General features: G+C 44.7%; 1 protein-coding gene across 1 annotated transcript in view; it reads right to left on the reverse strand.

Annotated features, from left to right (window-relative positions):
- Positions 1–23166, reverse strand: part of AATF (apoptosis antagonizing transcription factor) — a 400768-nt gene that overhangs the window by 124850 nt on the left and 252752 nt on the right. Inside the window, exons 9-10 of the mRNA XM_086954897.1 lie at positions 18431–18498; positions 11986–12066 (exon numbers count right to left, since the gene is read on the reverse strand). Coding sequence (XP_086811023.1) covers positions 11986–12066; positions 18431–18498 — 149 coding nt within the window. The remainder of the gene's footprint in view (positions 1–11985; positions 12067–18430; positions 18499–23166) is intronic.

The following is a 23166-nucleotide window of genomic DNA, read 5'->3' on the forward strand; positions in this document are numbered from 1 at the left end:
GCGAGAGAAAAGCCACTGTACGAGGAGCCCCGAGGTCTCCTGATCGAGTCCCGGTCCCGAGATGGGGGACCGGGTGAAGAGCGGCCGGGCGCATGGGGAAGGCGGGGCTCTCATGTGGTGAGAGAGCCCCGCAAAGCGCTACTGCCGCCCGAGAGCCAGAACCGCCGCCGAGCACCGCCAGAACAGGTGAGTGTGTTGAGGGACAGGAGGGGTGAGTGGGGGTGGGGTGTGCGCGTGTGTCTGTGCGTGCGTGTGTCTGTCTGCGCGTGTGTCTGTTTAAGGGGGGGGGTGCGTGTGTGTGGTATGCAGTGTGTGTATGTGCGCTTGCGTGCGTGAGCCTTTCTTTAAGGGGGGTGCGTGTGTGTGTATGCAGTGTGTGTATGTGCGCATGCGTGCGGGAGACTTTCTGTGCATGGGAATATCAGGCAGGCCGACGCGACGTGCGCGCTCACGAGCTACAATCTCCAGGAGGACAAGCTCGTCACAGTCTGCAGTCCACATTCCCCGGAAAGCGGCGACATTAGTTGTCTCCCTAGACAGCAAAGCTTCGCTTTGCTTTCGTCTAGCGAGACCTAAAAAAGACATCATGAGGTCCCCCTAACGATATTCATTGAGGGTTCAGAAACAGCCCAGATCCTCCGGGGCACAGTAGTTCACACAATCCTGAATCCTGTTTAGCCTACTATGCAAAAAGCTGCGTTAGCTGTTGCAACCATGAACTCAATAACTTTTTTCAATTTCATCCAACAAATAGATACAGACTGTTTGCTATGATCCACCGGTGCCCCGAACCTCAGCATTGTCACCACTAGCCATCAATGACTACTTATGAACTCTGACCTAGGTAACTGACCATCAACCACAGTTTCAAATGTTAACAAAAGATACCTAGAATCCCCTCCTCCTGGTGATTCGTTCAAGTTTCAAACCACAACTGAAACGTATCTTAATATATTTCACCTCATCTTCTGTTGAATGAAGGACAACCGGCATTGTTGAAATGGATTGAAAAAAAGCTGATCCTATAACAAAAATGTGCAACCGTTCAGTTGGCCTAAAGCCCTAGTATAGAATCTTGTTTGAGTCGAGTCTTTAGTCCACAAATAAATGGCCTGGTCAAGAAACAGCTTTATAACGGAAAATACGCTTAAACAAAAGACCTCAACAGATGCCTGCCTCTAAGTTTAATTACTGCGACACTGCAAACAAATCTCCCCACGAAACAGTTTCTACAAACAGAATTCAGAACAAAGTAGTATATAGTCTGTATGAAGAATTTCAACCTCAGCACACAATCTCTGAAGAAGTACATTGGCTCCGAGCTCAGGCTCAAACACAAAACATACAGACAAAAAGATGAGTCCAACTTCAGAATCTAACCCACAATGCTCTCTCCAGAAACCTATGATCTAGTCATTCCTGTGTCAAAGAAGGGCTTGGAGAGCAAAGAGTTTTGGTAAGTCTCAAGAAGTTGGACCAGTATTCCAGTTGGGGACTCAAGTACGCATGTGTATATAACCTCAATACTTTGCTACGCATGTTCGATTACTCAAGTACGCATGTGGATATAACCTCAATACTTTGCTACACATGTTCGACTACTCAAGTACGCATGTGGATATAACCTCAATACTTATGTTGGGATGTGCTACTTATTTGTAGGGTTGTTCTACCTTGTGCTTATAAACACCTTGCATTCTGCTTTGTGATCTGCTACTTATTCATCTGATTACTTTATTCCGCACTTGGGTATAGCTTGTGTATGTGATGTGCTACGCAGTTATCTAACTACACTGTTCACATTCTGTGCCTATATATTCTGTCCCTATATTCTACTCATTGTGATCTCCTACCTACCGTTCCGGGGCTGCATTATACATTGCGTCCCGGGGCCAAATGGGTGCGTTTGCCTGCTTTGTGTGGAACAATGGTATACAGAGGGGGCCACAGATGCTTGTGTTGATGCTTCTATAAAACCGATAGGACAGGTGCACATGTACTGCCAGAGCCATCATGAAAGGGCGTACCCTCATTTGCATGCGTAGCCCCATGCAAATGAGGAATCTCTTCGCATCAGTGCCTGCGCAGTATTATAGACGCAGATGTGGACAGGCCTTTAGGAAGCACAACTACAGAGCGCTGCAACAAGTTTCCACAGTCAGTGCACCTCTAGAAAGCAATCCTCTGGAGGGAGAGAATGGGGATGCCGTAGACCTCCCTTGACATCCCGATGCAGGCAGGTGCAGCCACTCGCTGCACCCATCTGCATGGGGATCTCTCTCCGCTCTTCAAAAAGGAGGCAGGTTGCAGCCTGCAATGTGAAATACGGCACGGCTTTGACGCAGGCATTCCGTATTTCACTGAATGTGTTGCCCCCATACAAGTGCGACCTAATGGCTGCGCCGAGGGCAACACATTGATCATAATAGTGTGAAAATTGCTTGTTGGCACCCGGGGGACCGGTTTATAGGTGCATTGCTTTGCAAACAGGGAAAGTGTGGCCTATTTGTAACACGGACCATGGTCTTCTCCTGAACCTGGTTTCCTAGAGAAGACAGACTGGGTGCCAATACAGCTTGGGTACATCCAACTTGCCACTTTGTTACTTGCCTATCTAGGAAAGGCTTGCATAATGCTTGGTTAGCTGCCATTCACTTATCTGATCTTATCTTATCTTATCCTATCCTATCCTGCCCGTCCATGCAACCGGATAACAGTGCACCCACTTAACTCTTGGGTACATCCTGTCCACCTCTTTCTGATTTAATAACTACCTTTTAACTGCTTTCTATGAGTTTTGAGGCTATTTATACTCGGTACAGACACTTTGCTGCACAATGTGCTGGCTGCGCCATGATCAGAGTATATTTCTGGCATTATTCAATACTCAAGTTACGTCCCAGGCGGGGTGGTAGGCAGGAGAGGCTGACTGTGCCAGTCTTTAAGTTACATTCTAGATCGGTGTAAGGATAAGAGCCCCAATTGGACTATGTTACATTTGCGTTTCTGGTGGTCTTTTGGGAAGAAGAAACGCATCGGCCCTGCCTTAACAACTATGTCGTCGGCAGGGATGGTAAGCAGAAGAGTAGCACCCATCCCAATGAGTCGGTCTGCAGAGCAATGCTCGTCATTCGTGTAGATAGCCAAGCGTTGGCAGGATCTTACACCTACGTTCCAGGCAGGGGTCATCATGGGCCTTGTACTTGAGTCGTATTCAAGTCGGGGGGCAGGTACATAGACGCCCTGGTGTGTACTACTGTATTCTAGGAGGCGTGGGTGGCAAGAAGTTGAGATTACGAGGCATGTCTATAGTATCAGCATAACTTCAGCCCTTTAGGTTTCAGTTCCGGGAGCAGAACGGCTCCTGGCCGCCGGAAGCTGCGAGCCTGCTCACCTCCACCTGGCATGGGGTCGGCCGCCGTGGTGTTAATTTAACGCTGTATAATGCGGCTGCCCTCTGCAGGACCTCCATCCCTCGGCAGGCCAGGCGTGCCCCTGTTAGACGCGCACGCAGGCCAAGAGTGCCCCAGTCAGACGCGCAGGTCAGAAGTGCCCCCTTCAGACGTGCACGCAGTCCAGACGTGCCCCCGTCAGACGCACACAGGCCAGGCGTGCGCGTGCCCCCTTCACACACACACGCACGCAGGCCAGGCGTGCCCCCGTCAGATGCACACAGGCCAGGCGTGCCCCCGTCAGACGCACACTGGCCAGGCGTGCCCCCTTCACACACGCACGCAGGCCAGGCGTGCCCCCGTCAGGCGCGCAGGTGAGCCGTATCCCCTTCAGACGCTCAGAGCCGAGTCGGGCCGCATTATTTTAGAAGCTTTATAAGTCGCTGACTCAGGCGCGTGGTGTTGTCAGCGGCGTTGACCAGACCATGAATACATCCCATTATGTGTGATGCTGACAGAAAGATTATTGATAGTCAATAATTACAGGCGTTTCAGGCCAACAAGGTAGCTTTTTCCTTTTTTAATAAATTATCTTATGACATCAATCTTAAAAATTACAACGCCAGGACTGACCCAGACGGACTGGCCTGACTTTCTATCGGATGTATTTGAAAGGGAAGGATTTATGCTCACCTCACAAGGAAATTGTTCATCTCAGTTTTTTTTAAATTCAAGAAGCGACGCATTCTCTTCGTCTTTAGGGTCTAATGAGCAAGGAACCTTCAAAGTACATGAAAAGGTGACACGAGGAGCACAATATTTAACTCGTAACAACCCTTCCCAACTTCAAAACCAAATATACAAAAAACACAAAAGGTAACATTAAAAACGGTTGTTTTCTCATAACAAGAGGCGTCTATACTTTCCAACATACTGTCCTAAGAAATCTCTGCCGTATTTTTAATGTGGCTGGGACTACAAAGAGTTAAGATACAGGCTTTTCTGAGACCACTTTTGCAGACTCTCAGACACTTGAGAGCAAACCCACTGAATTGACCACTGGTGAACGAAGGGACGTTGAAAAACTGGAACATAAGGAGTACATTTCATAGCCATCATGATAAATTCGACTCTTTGCCCCACTGGCTGAAACCCTATAAACACTAAGGGCAGGTGTAAGAAACTATTTTATGGTCACAAAGTCTATCATTTCCAAAATCTCAGGGTTAGCGACCAAAAAATTAATTTTTTTCCGATGATGTAGTTGGGTGACCACATTTTGAAAATAAGGTACTGGGCCATTCTTCGAACACAGTAGGACACAACATTTTTGTCTTCCAAGGGGCACGTAATGAATTAATCTTTAGCGCTCACAAATAGAGAAAACACACACAATGAGGCACTGAGTGGTAATTAAATACAACTTTTATAAACAACATCACCTGTGTTAATTAAATTACTTTCAGCAAGGGGGCACCAACTAGCACTGCACTGGAACACATGAACACTTGGATAGGATAGGATAAAGATATATAAAGGGCATTAATACCCATAGGTGTCAAGGTGCTGGACGGTCGGAGAGCAGAAGAAAGGCACAGAACTGCCAACTATGTTGAGAAAAGCCATGTCTTCAACAGCTTTCTAAACACACGGAAAGACTCCGCATGAGAGATCAAGTTGGCAGAGTATTACAGAATTTTGCAGCCGCCACAGAGAAGGAGCTTCTGCCCTACCTGACCCTGAAAAATTTTGTAGAGATCATTTTTCTCTGGGAAGAGGATCTCAGGGTCATCCGGGGGGTGCACCATTAAAACATGGTTTTCAGCTGCAGCGAGCCTTTGCTGTGCAAGGTTTATAGACGTGCTAAGGAACTTGAAGGAGATGAGCTTCCTGATGTGGAGCCAATGCAGAGTGTGGATTCCCTCCCTCGCTGAATGATGCTCAGGGATATTAAGGATCAGCCTGGCTGCTGCACTCTGGACGACCTGAAGCCTGTTCAGGAAGGCCATACTGATGTGGAGGTACAAGGCATTGCAGTGTTCAAACCAGGAAGTGACTAGTGCAATGATGGTGGGCCGGTGCAGTTCAGATGGAATGTATGGAAGCACCTTTATGAGGGCTTTCAAAATATAGAAGCAGGTGCTAACCATTCGGCTGACCTGAGCATCGAAGGTCAGCCCCTCGTCAAAGGTGAACCCCAGGTTTTTAAATGTCCTAGCCGGGAAGGGGAGAGGACAACCGACTGCCGGCAACCAGGTGTTCGATCAGCTTGACTTCTGCGGACACAAAGCTAGATTCTCAGTTTTATCTATATTAATCTTGAGGGAGTTGTTCTTCATCCGTCTGATGGTGCTTGCCATGCAGCAGATTAATTTTTCTGTGACCAGTTGCAAATCATTAGAGAGGGAGACAATTATCTGTGCGTCGTCCGCATAGGAAATCACCTGGAACCCAAAAGATCTCACTAACTCAGCCAGAGGGGTCACGTACACATTAAAGAGGATGGGGCTCAGTGATGAGCCCTGGGGAACCCCACAGGGTAGGCTAAAAACCTTAGCTTTGAAACCTCCCCAGCTGACTATGTTCATTTTCCCTGTCAAAAAGGAGTGGAGAAGCTGCAAGGTCTTTCCCGAAACTCCCACCTCCCACAATCGTTGAACCATCCATCTAGGAGAGACAGTATCGAAAGCAGCCAACAGATCAAGCATAATCAGCACAGCCGATCCACCCTGATCTACCTGCATGCGGATGTGATCAGTGGCTGCAATGAGGGCGAACTCGGTGCTGTGATCAGTGCGGAAACCATTCTGAGACTGGTCTAAGATCTCATGGGATTCAATGTAATTCATCAACTCAGTGTTGATGAATGTGTCTAAGATTTTTGCAGGGGCCGGGAGAAGTGAAACGGGGCAGAAGTTCTTCAGTTCGGAGAGGTCAGCATTGTTTTTTTTAGTAGTAGTGTAACACTAGCCTCCTTCCATGTGTCCTGGATAGAAGAATGTGGTTAAACACCATACACAGGAAGTCTGCAACAGGATTGGGGGCCAACTTGAGAGTGAGGGGTATACAGGGGTCTGAGGGTGAGCCGTATTTAAGGTCCATAAGGAGGTCCTCGGTTTGTGATCTGTCGGAAGGCTTTAAGGGTGAAAGGAGCGTACTTTCAACGATTCTGGATGACCTCCTCAACATCAGGTTCTTCAATTTCCGTATGCCCAAGCTTCTGAGAGATTTTAAGGACCTTGTCATGGACATTGGCGGCTATTCTGTCACAGAAGTCTTGAGAGGGGGGATAGCAACTGTGTCCCTGGTGGTTCAAATATCTCCTTAATGACACTGAATAGCATGCTAGAGGATTTGTCTGCTGCAAGGATCTTGGTGAGAAAGTGGGATTTGGCTTGGAAGATGGCAAGTTTATACTTCCATAGAAGGGATTTCTGCTTGGCTTTTTCCCTAGCACAAGAGCCTATACGACATCTACGTTCTTGTTTACGACACTCCCTTCTGAGGGATCCAAGTTCTTCTGAGAACCATGTCGCTGCTGGTTTGGCTCTTCTAAAAACGCATTCTTTAAAAGGGGCATTAGTGCTGAGGGCCTCAGTGATCCAATTGTGGAAGCTCTCCGCTGTGGGTCAGAGTGGGCTGTGGCCAAGGCAGCCTCCGAATTGGGGGCTGAGAGCTTGTTCAGTCCCCTACAGCAGTGGTTCCCAAACTTTTCACTCATGAGGACCCCCATTGAGTCACTACTGGAAGCCGGGGACCCCCAAGCAATTAGTGAAATTTAAATGTCAAACATTAAAACTGTAATTCTAAAAATATAAACACACGTGTGCACATCAAACAGACTGGACTTGAATTACAAAAGATTACATTTTTTATATTACAAATATTTGCAAAATCGAAAAATCTTGATGGGAAGGTTGGTGCTGCATCTCACAACTAACTTTTCATTGTTTGGTTTTATTTCGCTGCCTGAGGCTCCTGCTCCTGCCAAGGCTAGACTGGAAACCTAAAGCTGCTCTGGCAAATGTGGTCACACCAGTCCCCGTACAGTGCACACCATGTGCACCGAGTGAGCCCGACTACTACAAATGGGGCTTCGGAGGGCGCTCCCCAAGAAAATATAGGGGGAAATGGAGCATTTTACAACATACTTGTTATTATATATTGAATTGTATTAGCTTTTAAAGCATAGTAAATAATTACTTTACTATGCACCAGGATAAACAATCTTTTGGCAATCTTCAATGATTGACATTCTTCAATGATTCCCTCACTATTACCCTCCAACAGTGCCTCTCATCTCTCCATAGCCCCACTGTCACATATATTTAATTTATTTTATAGCACCTCTCATACCACCAGAGCACTTCACACCACACACATACTGAGACAATGAATCATACATGTGTAATTCAGTGAATAGAAAATGTTACACTATGTGTAGGATCCACTTATCATCCATACTGGTAGGCATTTTTTTTTAAGAGTGCTTGGTCTAGAGAAGCACAAACTCAGGATTCAGAACACAACACAGGGATTAGCATGGACTTAAATATTAATGAGTTATTTCTACCAAAAAAATCTTTTTAGCTGCATCAGAATAATGAAAGACTGGGAAAAAGCATAACTCATTAACTTGTACCATGCAGTTTTCATGCAGCTCTTTGATGGCAGTTCATAGCTTAGCTAGAGTACGATTGAAACTTGTGAACTGCACAATGACAAAATAATATTTATGGCAAAAGCAGGAACCCACTGAGCTATGCACAAAACAAAATACTGCTTTTTAAGAAATGCATGGTAGTCATTCTTCGCAGCAGGCATATTAACCATCTGCACTTCCTTAGATGAGTCAAAGCTGCCACTGGACAAACCCCCCCATCTCCCTCCAGAAGGTACATTAATTACCAGAGTTATCTTGATACTTTTATAGCTGCCCAAAAACTGCTGATTATACAAGGAACTTTGCAGTGCTTTTAAAACTGCTGCCTGCAGATCCACTGGGAATGTGTCACAGACCCCTGGGGGTCCACAGACCACAGTTTGGGAACCACTGCCCTACAGCCAATGTACCTGGGGATGGTGCTTTCCTTCACAGTGATGGACGTGTAGGACATACTTTGAACTCAATCAGCCAATGATCCACCCAACTAAGGGCCTGAAAATTCTCAATCACTTAGTTATCATGCTTGGTGAAAATGCCGTCTACGGTATGGCCGGCGGAGTGGGTGGGGGATTGAACAAGTTGCTCAAATCCCAAGGATGACATGAGTTCTAGGAGGTGTCCTGAGTCATTGTCCTGTTTGTTTTCGAGATGATAGTTAAAATATCGTAGAATGGTGGAGTGAGTAGTGGTGACGAATGGTTCCAGTGTTTTGCACCATGATTCAGTAAACCTGGTTCTGGGACCTGGCGGGCGATACACTAGCAGGTCAGAGCTATTGCAGCTATTGGAGAGCTTAATCCTAAAAGAGGCTGCTTCCAGTGGCAAGCCAGGATCCCCGTCCACTATGGTGAGGGTGCAACTAAAAGAATCCTGGGCCACCAAAGCCAGACCGCCACCTCTGCGCTCAAAGCGGTCACATCTGAGAATAGTGTACCCAGGAGGGAACGCATCCGCCAGGTCGGGCCGAAATTGTCCTTGGCCCATGTCTCAGTCATAAATAGACAGTCCAAATTGAGTGTTTCGATAGTCAAAGCAATTTCGGTTTTATATTTGGGCATGGAGCGAGCATTTATCAGCGCCCCCCCACCCCCTAATAGATCTGGACTTTAGACCAGTTGTGGTGCCGGTCCTAGTGCTGGACCCTAATGTCTTTCCACCCCCTAGTTCTTGGAGCCAGTTGATGGGTCTGAAATTGCAATGTTGACAGTGCACTGGTTCCCCAGTAGAGAAGTTCAGCTTAGCAGTGCACTCTCTGTGACAAAGTCTAGGACGTAATTCAAGGAGACCAGTCCTTGAATGCATTCTTGCTTGGGAGTACTTGTTACCTTGGGGAAAACGGGCAGCGTACCCGTTGCAGACGGGCTTGCCTTCAGCGCGACAGCAGCACGCCCTGGTTTGTGTCGCCTAACCCGGATGCGAATGTGAGGCTGGACCGCCAATCTCCAAAATGGCAGCCAGCCAGGGAAAAATTCCGGTAAAGGGTACTCTCTCCGCACAATCAGGAAAACCCATGGCGGACTGGAGAGACCCTGAGGTACCATGGGAGAGAGAAGAAAACACTGGAGACGCCCCCCGGGACACCGCCCGTCTGTGAAGGTGAGGCAGGAAAAGTGCATGCACGTAAAGTGCAGAGTAAAGGCTCCCACACACCCCCAAGGCTGCATTTAAAAACAATGATGATGGTATTGGTAATAAGGCAAAGTTAAAACATGAGAGCGCTACAGAATTTAAAAGAAGTAACTAGAGTCCGCTGGCTCCCTCTGTGTTCAGTCGTCCCTTTCGAAAACCTGGGACAAGTGCTAAATTAACTGAAATTTGCCAGTTAAGAGCCTTTCTATATTGTAAAAAGGGTTTGTGACTCATTCCAAATAGCATTTAGGAGGGGGCTTTTAAGAAGGGCTCCCTCATATGTGCAACTTGCTATGTGATATATATTAATGGTTTATGACTATAATTGTGGTCACTATTCAATGAAAAGTTGTCGTCACCTCAATGGAAGTAGCAACTTATTTGCACAAGGGAAGTGGTCCAAAATGGGCAGCTTCCCCTATGAGATTTGCGTTGAACGAGACCTAGGGGGAAGTAAGCAGTAGTCGTTAGGAAACCCCCCCCCATCCAAGTGTTTGTACCCTATCATGGGGGACGCAAATAGTGACCTGCTAATAGATATTCATTAGGCAGATCATTCAGTGAGCCTGGCGAATTAACATTTTTGAGATGTGACATATTAGGAATAGTTCACATCAGAAAAAGACAAGCAGGTTGGAAAAAGTCAGCGCTCAACTTGCATACACTATTTATGACCTACCTATCCGGTAGGTCATAAATAGTGTGTGCAAGTTGAGCGCTGACTTTTTAATACATGTAGCCAAAAGACTGTCAAAATAATTATTTTAATAATCTCTCTTTTTTATATAAATATCTAAGAGTGGAAAAAGGTATAGACACCTACATCTGCTTTACCGCATAGTAAAAACTTGGAAGTTCTTGAAGACAGGCAAGAACACCTAAACATTTCAACATGGGGAAATAATGGCCTGAGGGCCACAATTTATTTAAAGCCCATAACCTTAAAGCATAAGCAATTCAATTGTATTTGTGTCATATCTTAGTCCCCAAAGTGCTAGGACCTTTCGTCTTCTGTGTATATTGTACCTTTAACTGCCCTACTTTCTGCCTGTGTAATTGCATGTATCCAATGGTAACTGGGTACCAAACGCTCTATCACCTCTTGGAGTAAAGCCTTGACTGTTTGATCTAGCTTCCCTTGGAGAAACAATCACACAAAGGACTTGAGGACCTAGGTCACCAATGGTAAATAATAGTATGGAATACAGCTACTGCTGAGTGATTACCCTGGGACGTAGGAAAAAAGCCTCACCAAGGTAAAAGTAGTGTCTGAAGCCATCTTTACTAACGTGCACTACAGAGTGTTCAGCTAACCTTATCTAAAGTCACCTCATCAAATCAGGCATCTCATTGAAACTGTGTGAAGCTACTTCACGTACTTCGCATGATGCCAAGTCAAGCAACATGACCCGAAGCCATCACATCCAGTTAGGCCTGATGCCACTCTATGTTTGAAGCAACCATAAGAGCTTCAAGACATCACAAATATAAGAGCTTAAAGATGAAAATGGTCTCGTCCATTTGAGCTTGAAGTGATCTCAACCAGTCTATCTTGAAGCAATCTTAACCAACACAGTTTGAAGCAATCTCAACCAAGCTAGTTTGGAGCATTCTTAGCTAGTCTGGCACAATGCAGTGTTAACTATCCCGGCATGAAAACTTTTAAACCTAAAACAATCTCATCCAGCTTGACCGGAAGATAGCTCAATCAACCTGCTATGTAATTTCATTCAGAAACGTCTGGTGGAGCCAAATGACACTGCACTTTCTCATATTGCTGCCACTGTACTTTTTCTTTAAGTCCAATTTAAATATTTTGTTGTAGGGGCTCCGGACTCCCTCTAATTTACATGCTTACGTCGATGCGTTTATGTGATTTTTTTTATTTAGATTCATTCTGTGATTCCTGGTAGGTGGGAAAGAAAACAGAAACGATAGCTGCCTGGCCAGTTGCATTCAATGTGACAGACAAGAAGGTTCTGTGAAGCACTAAGGGGTCCATGTTAATTGCTTCTAATGAGAACCACCAGCCTCTTCAAGGAGAGCCCATTTGTCTATCTGAAGCCGGCTATGCAAATAGACTGTCCACATGGGGTAGGACCTCTCACTGAATGCTTTGTGCATGAAAAAGGGTTACAAGTATAATGTGGACACATAGGGTAGAGTGCTTTGTTGTTTTTGATGTTAAAGGGGTATTAGGTGCGCACTGCAGCATGAGTTCTGAGAACTATTCTTGTGAATCAATAACACATGTAAAACTAAGCGATTAGAGCCAGTAAATAAACAAAAATAACCTACCGCACTTTCCGGCCTTTGCTGGCTTTGGTGTCAACTTTTTTCTTCATTTTACTTCTCAACTTCTGAATAGCCAGCCATTGCCTGCCAATAGAAAGCAGAGGTGGTGATAAGTCATGATAGAGGAATGGAAGTTCTCCAATCTTCCCGCATACCCAAGGTCCATGCATTTCATATCTTGCACACTTCCCCAAAAGAAGATTCTCGTGTCCAGTAAATTGACAGCAGGAAGAATGTCACGAGAGACAAGGCAGAGAAAGGAGAAGCGACCTCAAGAATTTACTAATCGAAAGAACCGATAGGCATCATTGGGTACCAACTCCAGAAGGCAAGGTTCTAGGATTAGCCAGGTCCACAGAGTTATCCAAACCAAAGCTCAGTGGAGGATTGCCCACGGTATTTAAAGTTCCCTTCTGCACCAGAGGGACATTTTCTCCAAAACGTTTCACAATGACATGTGCGCATTTTGTACCACAAATAGTGACACAAAAGAATAGAATGAGGGATTCTAAAACTGATCATCAATCACACACTTAGTGGAACTTTAACAAGACCATCCACTCATGCAAAAAAAAATCTTGGTCTAAAATACTTCAACTTCAGGTTTTAAATAAATCAAATAAAAGAAGTTAGTTGTAACAAAGTTCTGCGGCTTCACTAGTAATAGCCCGCAGGATGCTGCGACTCAGCCTTCCACCCTTCTAATATGGAAAAGTTAAGAGACAATACATAAGGTAACAATAACAGATGTTATTTACAGCATTTACAATTAGTGGTATATAGCTCTATATAAAACCAAGTTATCACCATTGATAATAATATTATATAGAATTAATGTGTTTTCTTGCCATCTCATGGATGGGCAGAAAAGTTGGACTTGTTTCCACAATCGGGCGTCAGTAAGGAGACCCCCTTTGTGAAGTTGTTCATTGCTTATTTTTTGTATTGTAATTATATTCATATAGCACTGACTACCCCATCGAAGGCGTCGAAGAGCTTTTTAAGAGAGTAATCCTAAGGTGGATTGGTGGTAGATTAGTAGAGGGAAATATAAATTGTTATTGATAGTGGTAGACATGGGAGTCTATTAGTTGTATGAATAGGATAAATGATCAATAGCATCCGGGGTCCATTGGGGATGAGGGGCCGTGCCCCCCACCTTTTGCCCCTCACGGACAGTGTCTGTCAGGCTGAACAAAGGCCAGCCTGACAGATGCAGTTCATTTTCAGGTCAGGCAGCCAGGAGCCAGACATGCGCTAAATGCGCAGGCTCCTGGCTGCCAGAGCTGAACTTTGCTGGGCTGAGGAAATCACAGCTCCTTGTGGGCGTGACCTCCTCAGCTCAGCAAAGGTCCCTGAGGACCTCCCGTCAGTGATGAGGGGTAGCATCACTGATTGCCTCGCACCTGGGCGCTTCCTTTTTAAGCCCTGAAGCACCTAGGGTTTAGTGCCAATCAGTGACACCTCATCACAGAGTGGGGTGGGGTCAGCAGACTCACTGACCCCGTTCCACTCTGTTGGGACTGCTGCCTTCTTCCCTCAGTCAGCCAATGAGGGAAGGTAGCAGAGCTGCAGGTAAGAGTGTGTTTTTTTTTAAATTAATGTTTGGTTTGTGCGTGTATGTATGAATGTTTGGTAATGAGTGTTGTGAATGGATGTGTTTGTGCGTGTGTGTAAATGCATGGCTGGGAGCGTGCGTGCGTCCCGTCCACCCCCCTCCCACCTAAACTTACCTGCCGCCGATGGATATAGGAGGGAAGAGTTTAGAAAGAGGTTTTTGGGAGTTCTTAGTAGTAAAATAGGTATGGCAGGAGTCAGAGAGCCTGTTAGTTGAACGAATAGGATAAAGAACGGATAGAGGAGGGAAGAGTCTGGAAAGGGATATTTGGAAGTGCATAGTTGTGAAGAGGTTTGGGATGTGTCAGAGTGGAGGTAGGGGATATTTTGGAAGAAGACAGGATGAGTCATAGAGTGGTGGTTTGGTGAGGTTTGGGAGGGATTAGATTTTTTTTCTCTGCAGTGGAGGCAAAATATATAAATGTACATACATAACCACAGGATTAGCTAATTAATTAGTTTGTTCATTGTATGCTGTAAACGGTCAGAAGACAGCTATGCAACACAACATTTGACCACAGACACATTTACACATTAAAAGAGGTGCATAATTTCACCATAAAAGAAAACTAAGAATGGTGAAAATTGACATATTTCTTTAGAATACTAAAGTCTTTTAACTTACATTGTTAAACGGTTTGTGGTCACGGACCAAAGCAAAATTCTGAAATACCAATGGCTTTGTATATAATCCGTACCACATACATTTAGGGAGAGAATGTGGCCTAATGGCTAGAGCGGTCGACCTCAGAGCTGGGGATCCAGGTTAAGTCTCGGGAAGGACGCTCAACATTCTGCGATTCTGGGCAAATCACTTTATCTTCCCGTGCCTAACAAAAATCAATGCGTCTGTCTGTAACCAAACTGGTGCTCGTGTAAATCACTCAGATACCTTTGGGTCGAGTTCTGCTTTTTAAAACTGAAAAAAAACCATACAGAATTGTGTCATGTACTTAATTGATTGATATCATCACACAACGTAAGGGGTACGTATTTCATGGCTTTCAAAAAGTAGAGTCAGACCTGATGCTAGAACACTATTAACTCCAGACTTCTTGCTGGGTGCTCGTTCACGAAGTCATCTCATTGGACTATCGTGGAGCTCTCAATCTGTCCAAAGTCCAGCATGAGAAGCTCTGCCGGGCCTGTCTTTTGTTTATGCAGTGTTTTAGCTCACATCTTTTTACGATTCAGAATGGAAAATGTTGGAAGAACTGAAAAAAACCAGGATTGTTGGAATGTTCCATAATTGTCATGGGACAACATTTGAGGTCTATCTCAGCATCCTACTGCAGCAGGGCTCTCCCTCGATAGTCCACGTGGAAGCAGTGCTTTCCAGATTTTCAGGATAACCACAGACTATGTATGATATTCCTATTTAGATTAGCTGTACGCAAATCTATCTCCAGTGGACAGTCTGGAAATCTGGCATGAAATCTCCAGAGTACCTTTCCTGACCCATTGAACCAACATGACTATTGCATTATCAACAAACCTGAAGTTCTCCGATATATAAAGAACTGTGATTAAATCCTAGATATTGACCACATTACAGCATTTTACAGGTCCTTCAACCACATACATGAAGCGCAGATGGCACACAAGAAAAAAAAACATTCAGACAAGAATTTGGATTTCCCAATCAGTCCAGGTTGGCCATTAAGGCTAATTGGAGGTTAACAATTTTTCTTTGATCATTTCCATGTAGACATTTGTTCTGAAAAATTTTCATTTTTAGGTCTGGGTATTGACAGCAGGGCCATGAAACAGGCATGTAGCTACCAATATACATAGTGTGGCTTTGGGTAGCTCATATCAATGATTAACCTTTTTTTATTAGCTTCTTTCAGCTATTGGCTTGAGACTTGTCCAGCACATCTTAAATCAATCAAGTGGAATATTCATATCTCATCTAATTCTACTGGCTGGTGGAATGTATTTTTCCACCTCCACTCGAGTACTTCCATTAAACTACATCGGAGACTACGTTACAACTATAGACCTCCTTGCTCTCCTGCAGATTCTCGCCCAGGTGACTTACTCTAATTTGCTAACACCACATTAAACCCAGATTAACTGGCTTTCAGAAGGGCTGTTTTTAAGTATCTCAATGTCAATGCTTAGAAAGATCTTTCCCAGGATCCCTCTATCAGCAAGAAAATCCCTTATACAGGCACTTCTAGTGACCAGACTAGAATATGGAAACTTCCTACTAGTAGAGATCAGGGAAGACCTACTATCCAGGTTTCAGGTTATGCAAAACACAGCCGGGCAGCTAGCCCTTAATTAGCCTTCTCGAGCCCCTTCGGATCCCCTTCTGCGACAGCTTCACTGGCTGCCCATCAGGAAAAGAGCAGTGTTTAAGCTTCTATGTCTGGTTTTCAAAACGCTCCAGGGGAAGGTTCCAGCTTACCTGAGGAAGAAGCTAAAACCGTTTATCCCCTCTCGCCAATTGAGATCAAGTGATCGACGGCTACTGTGCCCCTGAAGAATTAATAGAGTCAGAATGGGTGGCCATTCTTTCTCGTATCTCGCCCCCTCTCATTGGAACAAATTGCCAGATAACATCTGTACACGTTCCTATCTCTGGCAGTTTACAAAACCTCTCAAAACCTGGATGTTCTGTCACTAATTAGCAGTCTCTGCTCTGCTTTGTCTGATATTGTGGCACCGAGAGATCCCCATGGGGCAGAGATGATCCGTTTTGTGCCCAAAACTAATAATAATAATAATAATAATAATAATAATAATAATAATAATATGTTACGTCGAGCTTGGTGTCTTTTTTCAAAAATCAAGTAAATGAACAAAACTGAAATACATTTTCCCTTCTTCCTTGGTCATTGACAGCAAATTCCTCAAATGGAGTCTCTTGAGCAACATCACACAGGGTGAGATGGGAAACAAAACATGGACAAAGTAAGGATACCTTAAGCCTTGTGTGTAACATCCAAGTTATAAGGAAAGAAAACAGTAAACATCAAATCAATATTTTGCCTGTAAAAGTATTCAAACATTACATATACCCTGCTAGAAATTTACATCGATAGAATAGGTTAACAAAAAATATTTCTAGTGTTTCTTGCATTTCATATAATTTGATATTAGGACTAGTGCCAAGAAGCCTCCCGGTTTTGTCTTTTGCTCTTGCAAAGGTGTACAGGAAAAAAAATGTGTATGGTATTCTGCAAAGTTTTGAAATATGTGTTGTCATGATTTCAATGAACCCAGATACACCGATTTCAATTCACATATATTCTTAAAGTGAATATAAAAGCTTAAAAATCCAACTTTAAAAAAAAGTACAGTAAAAAAGTGAAGCGCAATACATTCATGTTGACTGCCGTTCATGGAACAGCACTGATCGTGTGTTGCGCATTCCTTGCTCAAGCCACCACCGATATCTTTAAGCGGTTAAGGCTCTTTTTAAAACGTTTTCATCAAAAAAGGTATGCGCTAAATTCACCATTGGTCACTCCTCTACTCTCCAGGGGGCCTTACATGCAGACCACCACAATTTTGGCAGGCAACGCAAAAACATCTTGTTGGCTAAAAGCATTGGTGTGAGAAAATGTTGCATACGCTGATAATTGAAAACTTTATCAAAAAGTCGGCCACTAGCCTGTGTGAAGCATGAAATCCACACATCTGGAGCAACGCCTGCAAAATCCAATTACTGCAATCTTAATAAAATCTTAATTGTAGCCATCTATTTTATTGGAAATCCAGATAAATGTATAGTATTAGTGACACTAAACAAAGGTTGTTTGGTTGCATATTAGTCAACGCTCCTGACCTGATAGGGCAATCTTCGACTTACTCGTTCGCCTCCAGCAACCTGCCTGTGACCACTTGTATACCAAACCCATTATCCTGAATGATGCTGTGGTTCTCCCAGAATTCTGTGGTTCTCCAAGGTTGTTGTATCACAAAACTGAGAATCTTACAGGATGCTGTGGATCTTTAAGGTTGCTGAGGTCATTACAAAACACGACAGATCTTACATGATGCAGTGGGTCTTAATGCCACTGTGGCACATACAGGAAGCTGTGATTCTTTCTTCAATTTACGATTCTTGCGTGGCATCATTACAGGACACGGTGGAACGCGGATGACAACATAATATTTCCAGAACACTGAAACTCTTCCATTATATAGGGATTGTACGTAGCATCCTTCCTCCATGACACAGGGATTGCAAAAAGATTTAAGCAGTTGATGCAATAATTGACTAAATGAACTAGCTGACTTGAAACTGACCCCCACATAGTCTGCCCATGTAAGGCGGAGACTTCCAATGTTGGTCCACAAAGGCCACCAAAAACCACAGCATTTAAGGATAACCACTTCTGTAAATCATTACCAATTAGTTTCATTGCATGTACATTTATCCTATGTGGAAATCTTGAAAATCTGGCAGGACTGGGGGGGGGGGGGGGGGGGGGGGGCGTTTCAACTCTGCGCTTCGAACCGGAATGCCTGTGAGATCATTTGACACCTCACTCTTCCAATCTGTTGCAATCTGATGTGTGATGATAAGTTAGAACAGTTCACTGCTGTTGTGAGAATAATAAAGAGGGGAGGGAATAAGTTATTGCATGTTCTCAGCGCCACTGCCCAAGGAGTAATGGTTCTGACATAATCTTTTGGCAGTGCGTGCTATGATTTATTCCTAATAGAAGGGTTTCATCCAGTCGAGGTAGCTCATGTAATTGAGCCTGACCTCTGAGCTCGCAGGCTTTTTTCTCTTTCTCTTTTGAGAGAGTTGGTGAGGGCGCGCGCGCGAGTCTTGCAGCGGTATCTAGGCAGGCGGCCAGCAGCTCTTACTTACCGGCCCATGGCCACTTGATCGTTGGGATCCATCGAGCTGGTTTTGCGCTCTATAAGTTCTCGCAGTAGCTGGAAAGAGACATGTAAATACATTAGCATGCCAGCCAGATATATACATTCTGATGACGTAAGGCTACAGGTGATTTCAATCATCGGCACACACCTCACTCAGTCTATGGAGACAAGCACAAAACTGAGGTTGAAAGCAACGATTAAGAATGTCCAAAAGCCAGCAGATATATCAGACACCTGGAGGAATGGTGTTCGCTGCAGGGATGGCTGGCTCGGTCAGTTAACCGCGAGGCGTCAAAGCTGCAAAGCAAAATGGATGCCAGTGCGGGCCAATGGATCCCGATCAGTTATTCTCAAGGCACTCACTGTAGTGAACGCCTCTGACATGGTTGCCGCAGAGCACACCTCCACGGTGCTTATCAGAATGCCCCTGGATGTCACATAGCCTCTGCCACCTCCTTTTACTGGCCATTCCAGCAGTTGTATATGCAATTAAAGGATCCATGAGCTCATCTTTCACGTGGCATAAGAGGATATCCAACATGGCAGTGATAAAAAACAATTAGAACATTGGAAAGCCGAGAGCTCCACTGAAGACAATGGAGTAGCTCCGGGCTTATAATGGCCCATATAGGCCTGAAGCATCAACTTTCCAATGTTTGTCGTTCTGCGTTTCCCTTTTCAATTGAGAACATTCTACCCTTAGTGGTTAGAATGTTCTAATACCCTTATACCCTTATGCCTCAGACTATACATGTTGTTAAAGGCCCTCACCCTTATTACAGCCCCTCGCCTGCGGCCCTGGCCTATAACTCGGGTTCAGGGTACAGCCCTCGGCAGCAGGCATAAAGCTATATGAGAACTACCTGGCCACAGTAGCAGACCGTGGTGGGAGTGCTGCCGGTTGCTGACGAGGGGCGGGGGAGGGACAGGGTGGGGGGTAGTAAACTACGGATTACGGCTGATTAGAGGTAAGTAAACATATAAATAAATAAAACTAATTTCGTTGCGCACGCTGCATCGCATTTGGCGTTGCAGCGCGCGCAACAAAATTCGTATTATTTATTTATAGGTTTACTTACCTCTAATCGGCCGAAATCTGTAGTGTACTACCCCCTCACCCTGCCTCTCCCCCGCCCCACGTCAGCACCCAGCAGCACTCCCTCCATGGGCCGCTATTGCCTGGCCTCCCAGAAAGCTCATAAGACCTTACCCCACCCACCCCATACCTAGTGCACTTCTCAGACTTGGTTCTCTCTTTACCTAGAGGCGATTTACTTGGCATTCTGCTCACTTCATGTTTGTAATTCATACAAAGACACCCGGGGCTGCACCACACTTTAGTATGGATTTTCAATGGGAATTTAAAAGCTAAAGCGGTCTTTTTTTCCTTGGTACTTTCTGTTGGCATGTTTCAAGACGATGATCACCTTTTTCTGTTCCGAGAGCCTCTTCACTTTCTACATCCTTGCGCACATACCCCTTGAATCTATGCTCTCTTCATGCAGTTCCACTTAGACTGCTGTACTCCTGAGCTCTTTTTTTCTGTCTCTTGCACGTGCTTTGAGATATTAAACTCTGCAGATAATAAGCGGTAAATATTAGATAAACCCTGACCAGATTTCATCATACTTCCATATCCTACTAGTATGTGCCTACCTAAAATGTCTAAATGTTGACAGCCATCTAATATGTAAGATTATATTAGAATAATAAGCTTTCATTATGCCATCTTTGTAGAATTTCAAAGTATACCTTATGGTCTCATGGTGCAGCCCTTCAGCATCTCCCCATAGCGATCGGTGTATGTGTCTACCCTGCCTCATACTTGCACCATATACACCTTTAACACCAATGAGATCTCAAAAGAGCGAGAGGAGCCACTCTTGCTCAGCTCTGGCTTTGTTACAAAAATGTGCAGATAATTCTCCCTTATAGAAGCATACAATAGAGAAGGAACCAATGCTATTTCTCCCTTATTTCTCGCAAGAAGAATCTCCAGAAAGTCATGTCCCTTGCAGTCACGGTAACAACACTCACACCGGAGAGATGGAAAGTTCTCCCTCCCTGTCCAGTGAGTGTGAAAAGTGTTAACAACATGGAGTTTCTAGACAGGATATATGGCGCCACACCACAGACTGTCAGTATTTCCATTCAAACAATTTGCCTGATTTTCTAAGCCTTCCTCTATAACATGCAATCAGCCCTTTCTTGCATGTAACAGCCATTATTAGCACACAAGAGCCCTTCCACACATGATAGTTGCACAGGCTGAGTGAAATACCACCCCTCCCCCCCCCTCACCCCTCCGGTGATTCAATATGCTGTCTTGCCACAACAGAGCATTTCAGACAGCTTGCACAACTAACAATCAGACAAAAAAGGTGAGAGCGCAGAGACAACCAAGCTGGAGAATATCAACTGCACCTAAAGTGGGGTCCCATATGACCTTCAGAGAAGGAGTTTGATTGGGCTTTTGATGGAGTAGACATATCTGCGTATTGCCCTTAGCTGTTCTGCTTCCCAAAGCCTCCACTCCAATGGGGGCCACAGCTGTCCATAAAAGTTTCTCTGCTGCAGTGGCCAGCACAATCCACCTGCCGTGTGTGCAAGAAACTCTGACCTTCCTTTGGGTGGAAGCCTGGTGAGCATCCCTCGTAAGCATACAAGCATATGCAAATGCCAAGCAGACAAAACCTATGTTCTCTTCCTCATTTACACCAATTAAGTGCACTTATGGTAAACTAAACAAATGTTTGCATATCCTGTGGCAAACCCAGAATCTTTCATTTCCAATGTTTCCTTCATTTCTAATGTCTCTGTACATTTGGTCTAACCAGGTGATTCTTCAGAAGAGACCTTTAAGACCAAGTGCTTTTCTGGAAAGGGGCGGTTTTGTGTGGCGCACATGTAACTGACTCATTTGTAGGAGTTTCTGGGAATTTGTGCTGTGCTTGTGATCAAAGTGCTGGTGAAAGGACCTGATATTGAAAACTGGATTAAGTACAGGCTGACATTGCATGAGCCATTCCCACTCAGATGACTGATGTGCATGAAACCAGCAGCCAGCAAATGTAGTCCACACTTCAACTCTTTTCGTCCCTGACCTCTCTGGTAAGAGCGCCAACAAAGGCGGCAATTTGTGTCCCATAAGCTGCTGTTTTGTATGAAGGTGACATAGGCTCACCAAGAAAACTGACAGTATCAACTTATTTCACCAGGACTCCCCAACAAATTGCCAGATGTTATTACTTCATGTCAAAGTCCAACTCGCAAACTAGTAGTGGAAGATAGGACAACACCTTGGTGAAACGTCTGACCCAACCTGAAATGGGGATGGTGCAGGAGGAGGACAAGGGTCCAGATACTCAGTTTTCATATGTGGTAAAATCTATAGCGCTTATATTTCAGAGGAAAGATTTTTGGTGATTTAACCCTAATCATGTGAACTCCTTTGGACACTGGCTCAGTTCAGAGCCACAGTGAGGTTAACTTACAAATAAAAGTTTGCTCATCAGACAGTGACACAACAACTGAGCCATGGCGCGTTCAAAGGATGCTTGAAATGTCTTCACTGAGCTCAAGCGTTGCAGAACAAATCCACCCGACCGCAGCTACTGTTCAATTTTCAATGTCCCAACTAAGACAAACCATTGAGTCTTGCCTCCTACCCACCCATTGCTTTAGTTCAGACAGTCTCTCTAATACAACACTAAAACAATATGATGTGATCAATTTAAAACAGTTGCAACATGCTAATAATTTTCAAAATGGAACCGTGAATGTAAATGACTGCTAACAATAATCTCGCACAGCTATTAAATATTCAGAATGTCAGCACTGGTACACTCAAAAGACTGGATCTGGAGATCTTTTTTGTCAGAAATTCCCCTACGCCCCAGTAGGTGACGTCGTGCAGCTCTGTGTCGGGTTCCTTCTGTTCTGAAAGTGACGTCAGGACACATATATCCGCCATCTCAGCGCGTTGACATCAGTTTCTTTCCGATATCAGTCCCTGCCATCTTCCAAAGAGCTCTCATTAATCAGATTTTACAATTTACTGATCTTTAGATGGAACCCTACTAAGATGGAGAAGAGAGTCAATTTCAAAGAAAGGTGGAAGGCAGGCTGGTAACGAATCTGTGGTTAGAGTATCCACCGGAAATAGTGCTACAGAACATAAGTAACTTTTTCATCTGATGGATGCTTCAAACTGCAGTTGTCTCACCTTTTGATCTGTGGGTCTGCAAGACTGAACAGGCAAAGTGCCCTTCCAGACTGGCATGGCTATCCAGACAGTAGTGCTTCATGAACATGTGGACTGATGCCTACGTCAGGGCCGGCAGATATCCAAGACAGTTTTGGCTCTGTTGGAATGAGCCCGTAAGCCTTCTGGTGGTTGCTTCTTGGCCAATGAGTAGTAGATCCGTGCACAAAGGATCTAATGATTGCCAGTTTCGGCAATGCCTTACTTTCTTTGTCATAGAAAAGCCAACAAAGCATTGACCATCCACCTGATGGTCCCTGATGCAATCAATTTAAAAGCTCTCTTCGGGTCTAAGCGATGGAGTCTTTCTTCCTCCTTGGATGGATGAGGCAGGATAGAGAACTCCGGCAGACCTGATGTGGAAAGGCCGGACAACTTTCAAAGGGAACTGTGCATTGGCTCGGATGGGGTGCACTTCAGAAATGTGAGAACCCAATTAAGAATCCAAACAGAGCATC

The sequence above is a fragment of the Lissotriton vulgaris genome, chromosome 2_1, assembly GCF_964263255.1.
Source record: "Lissotriton vulgaris chromosome 2_1, aLisVul1.2, whole genome shotgun sequence".
Classification (NCBI taxonomy): domain Eukaryota; kingdom Metazoa; phylum Chordata; class Amphibia; order Caudata; family Salamandridae; genus Lissotriton; species Lissotriton vulgaris.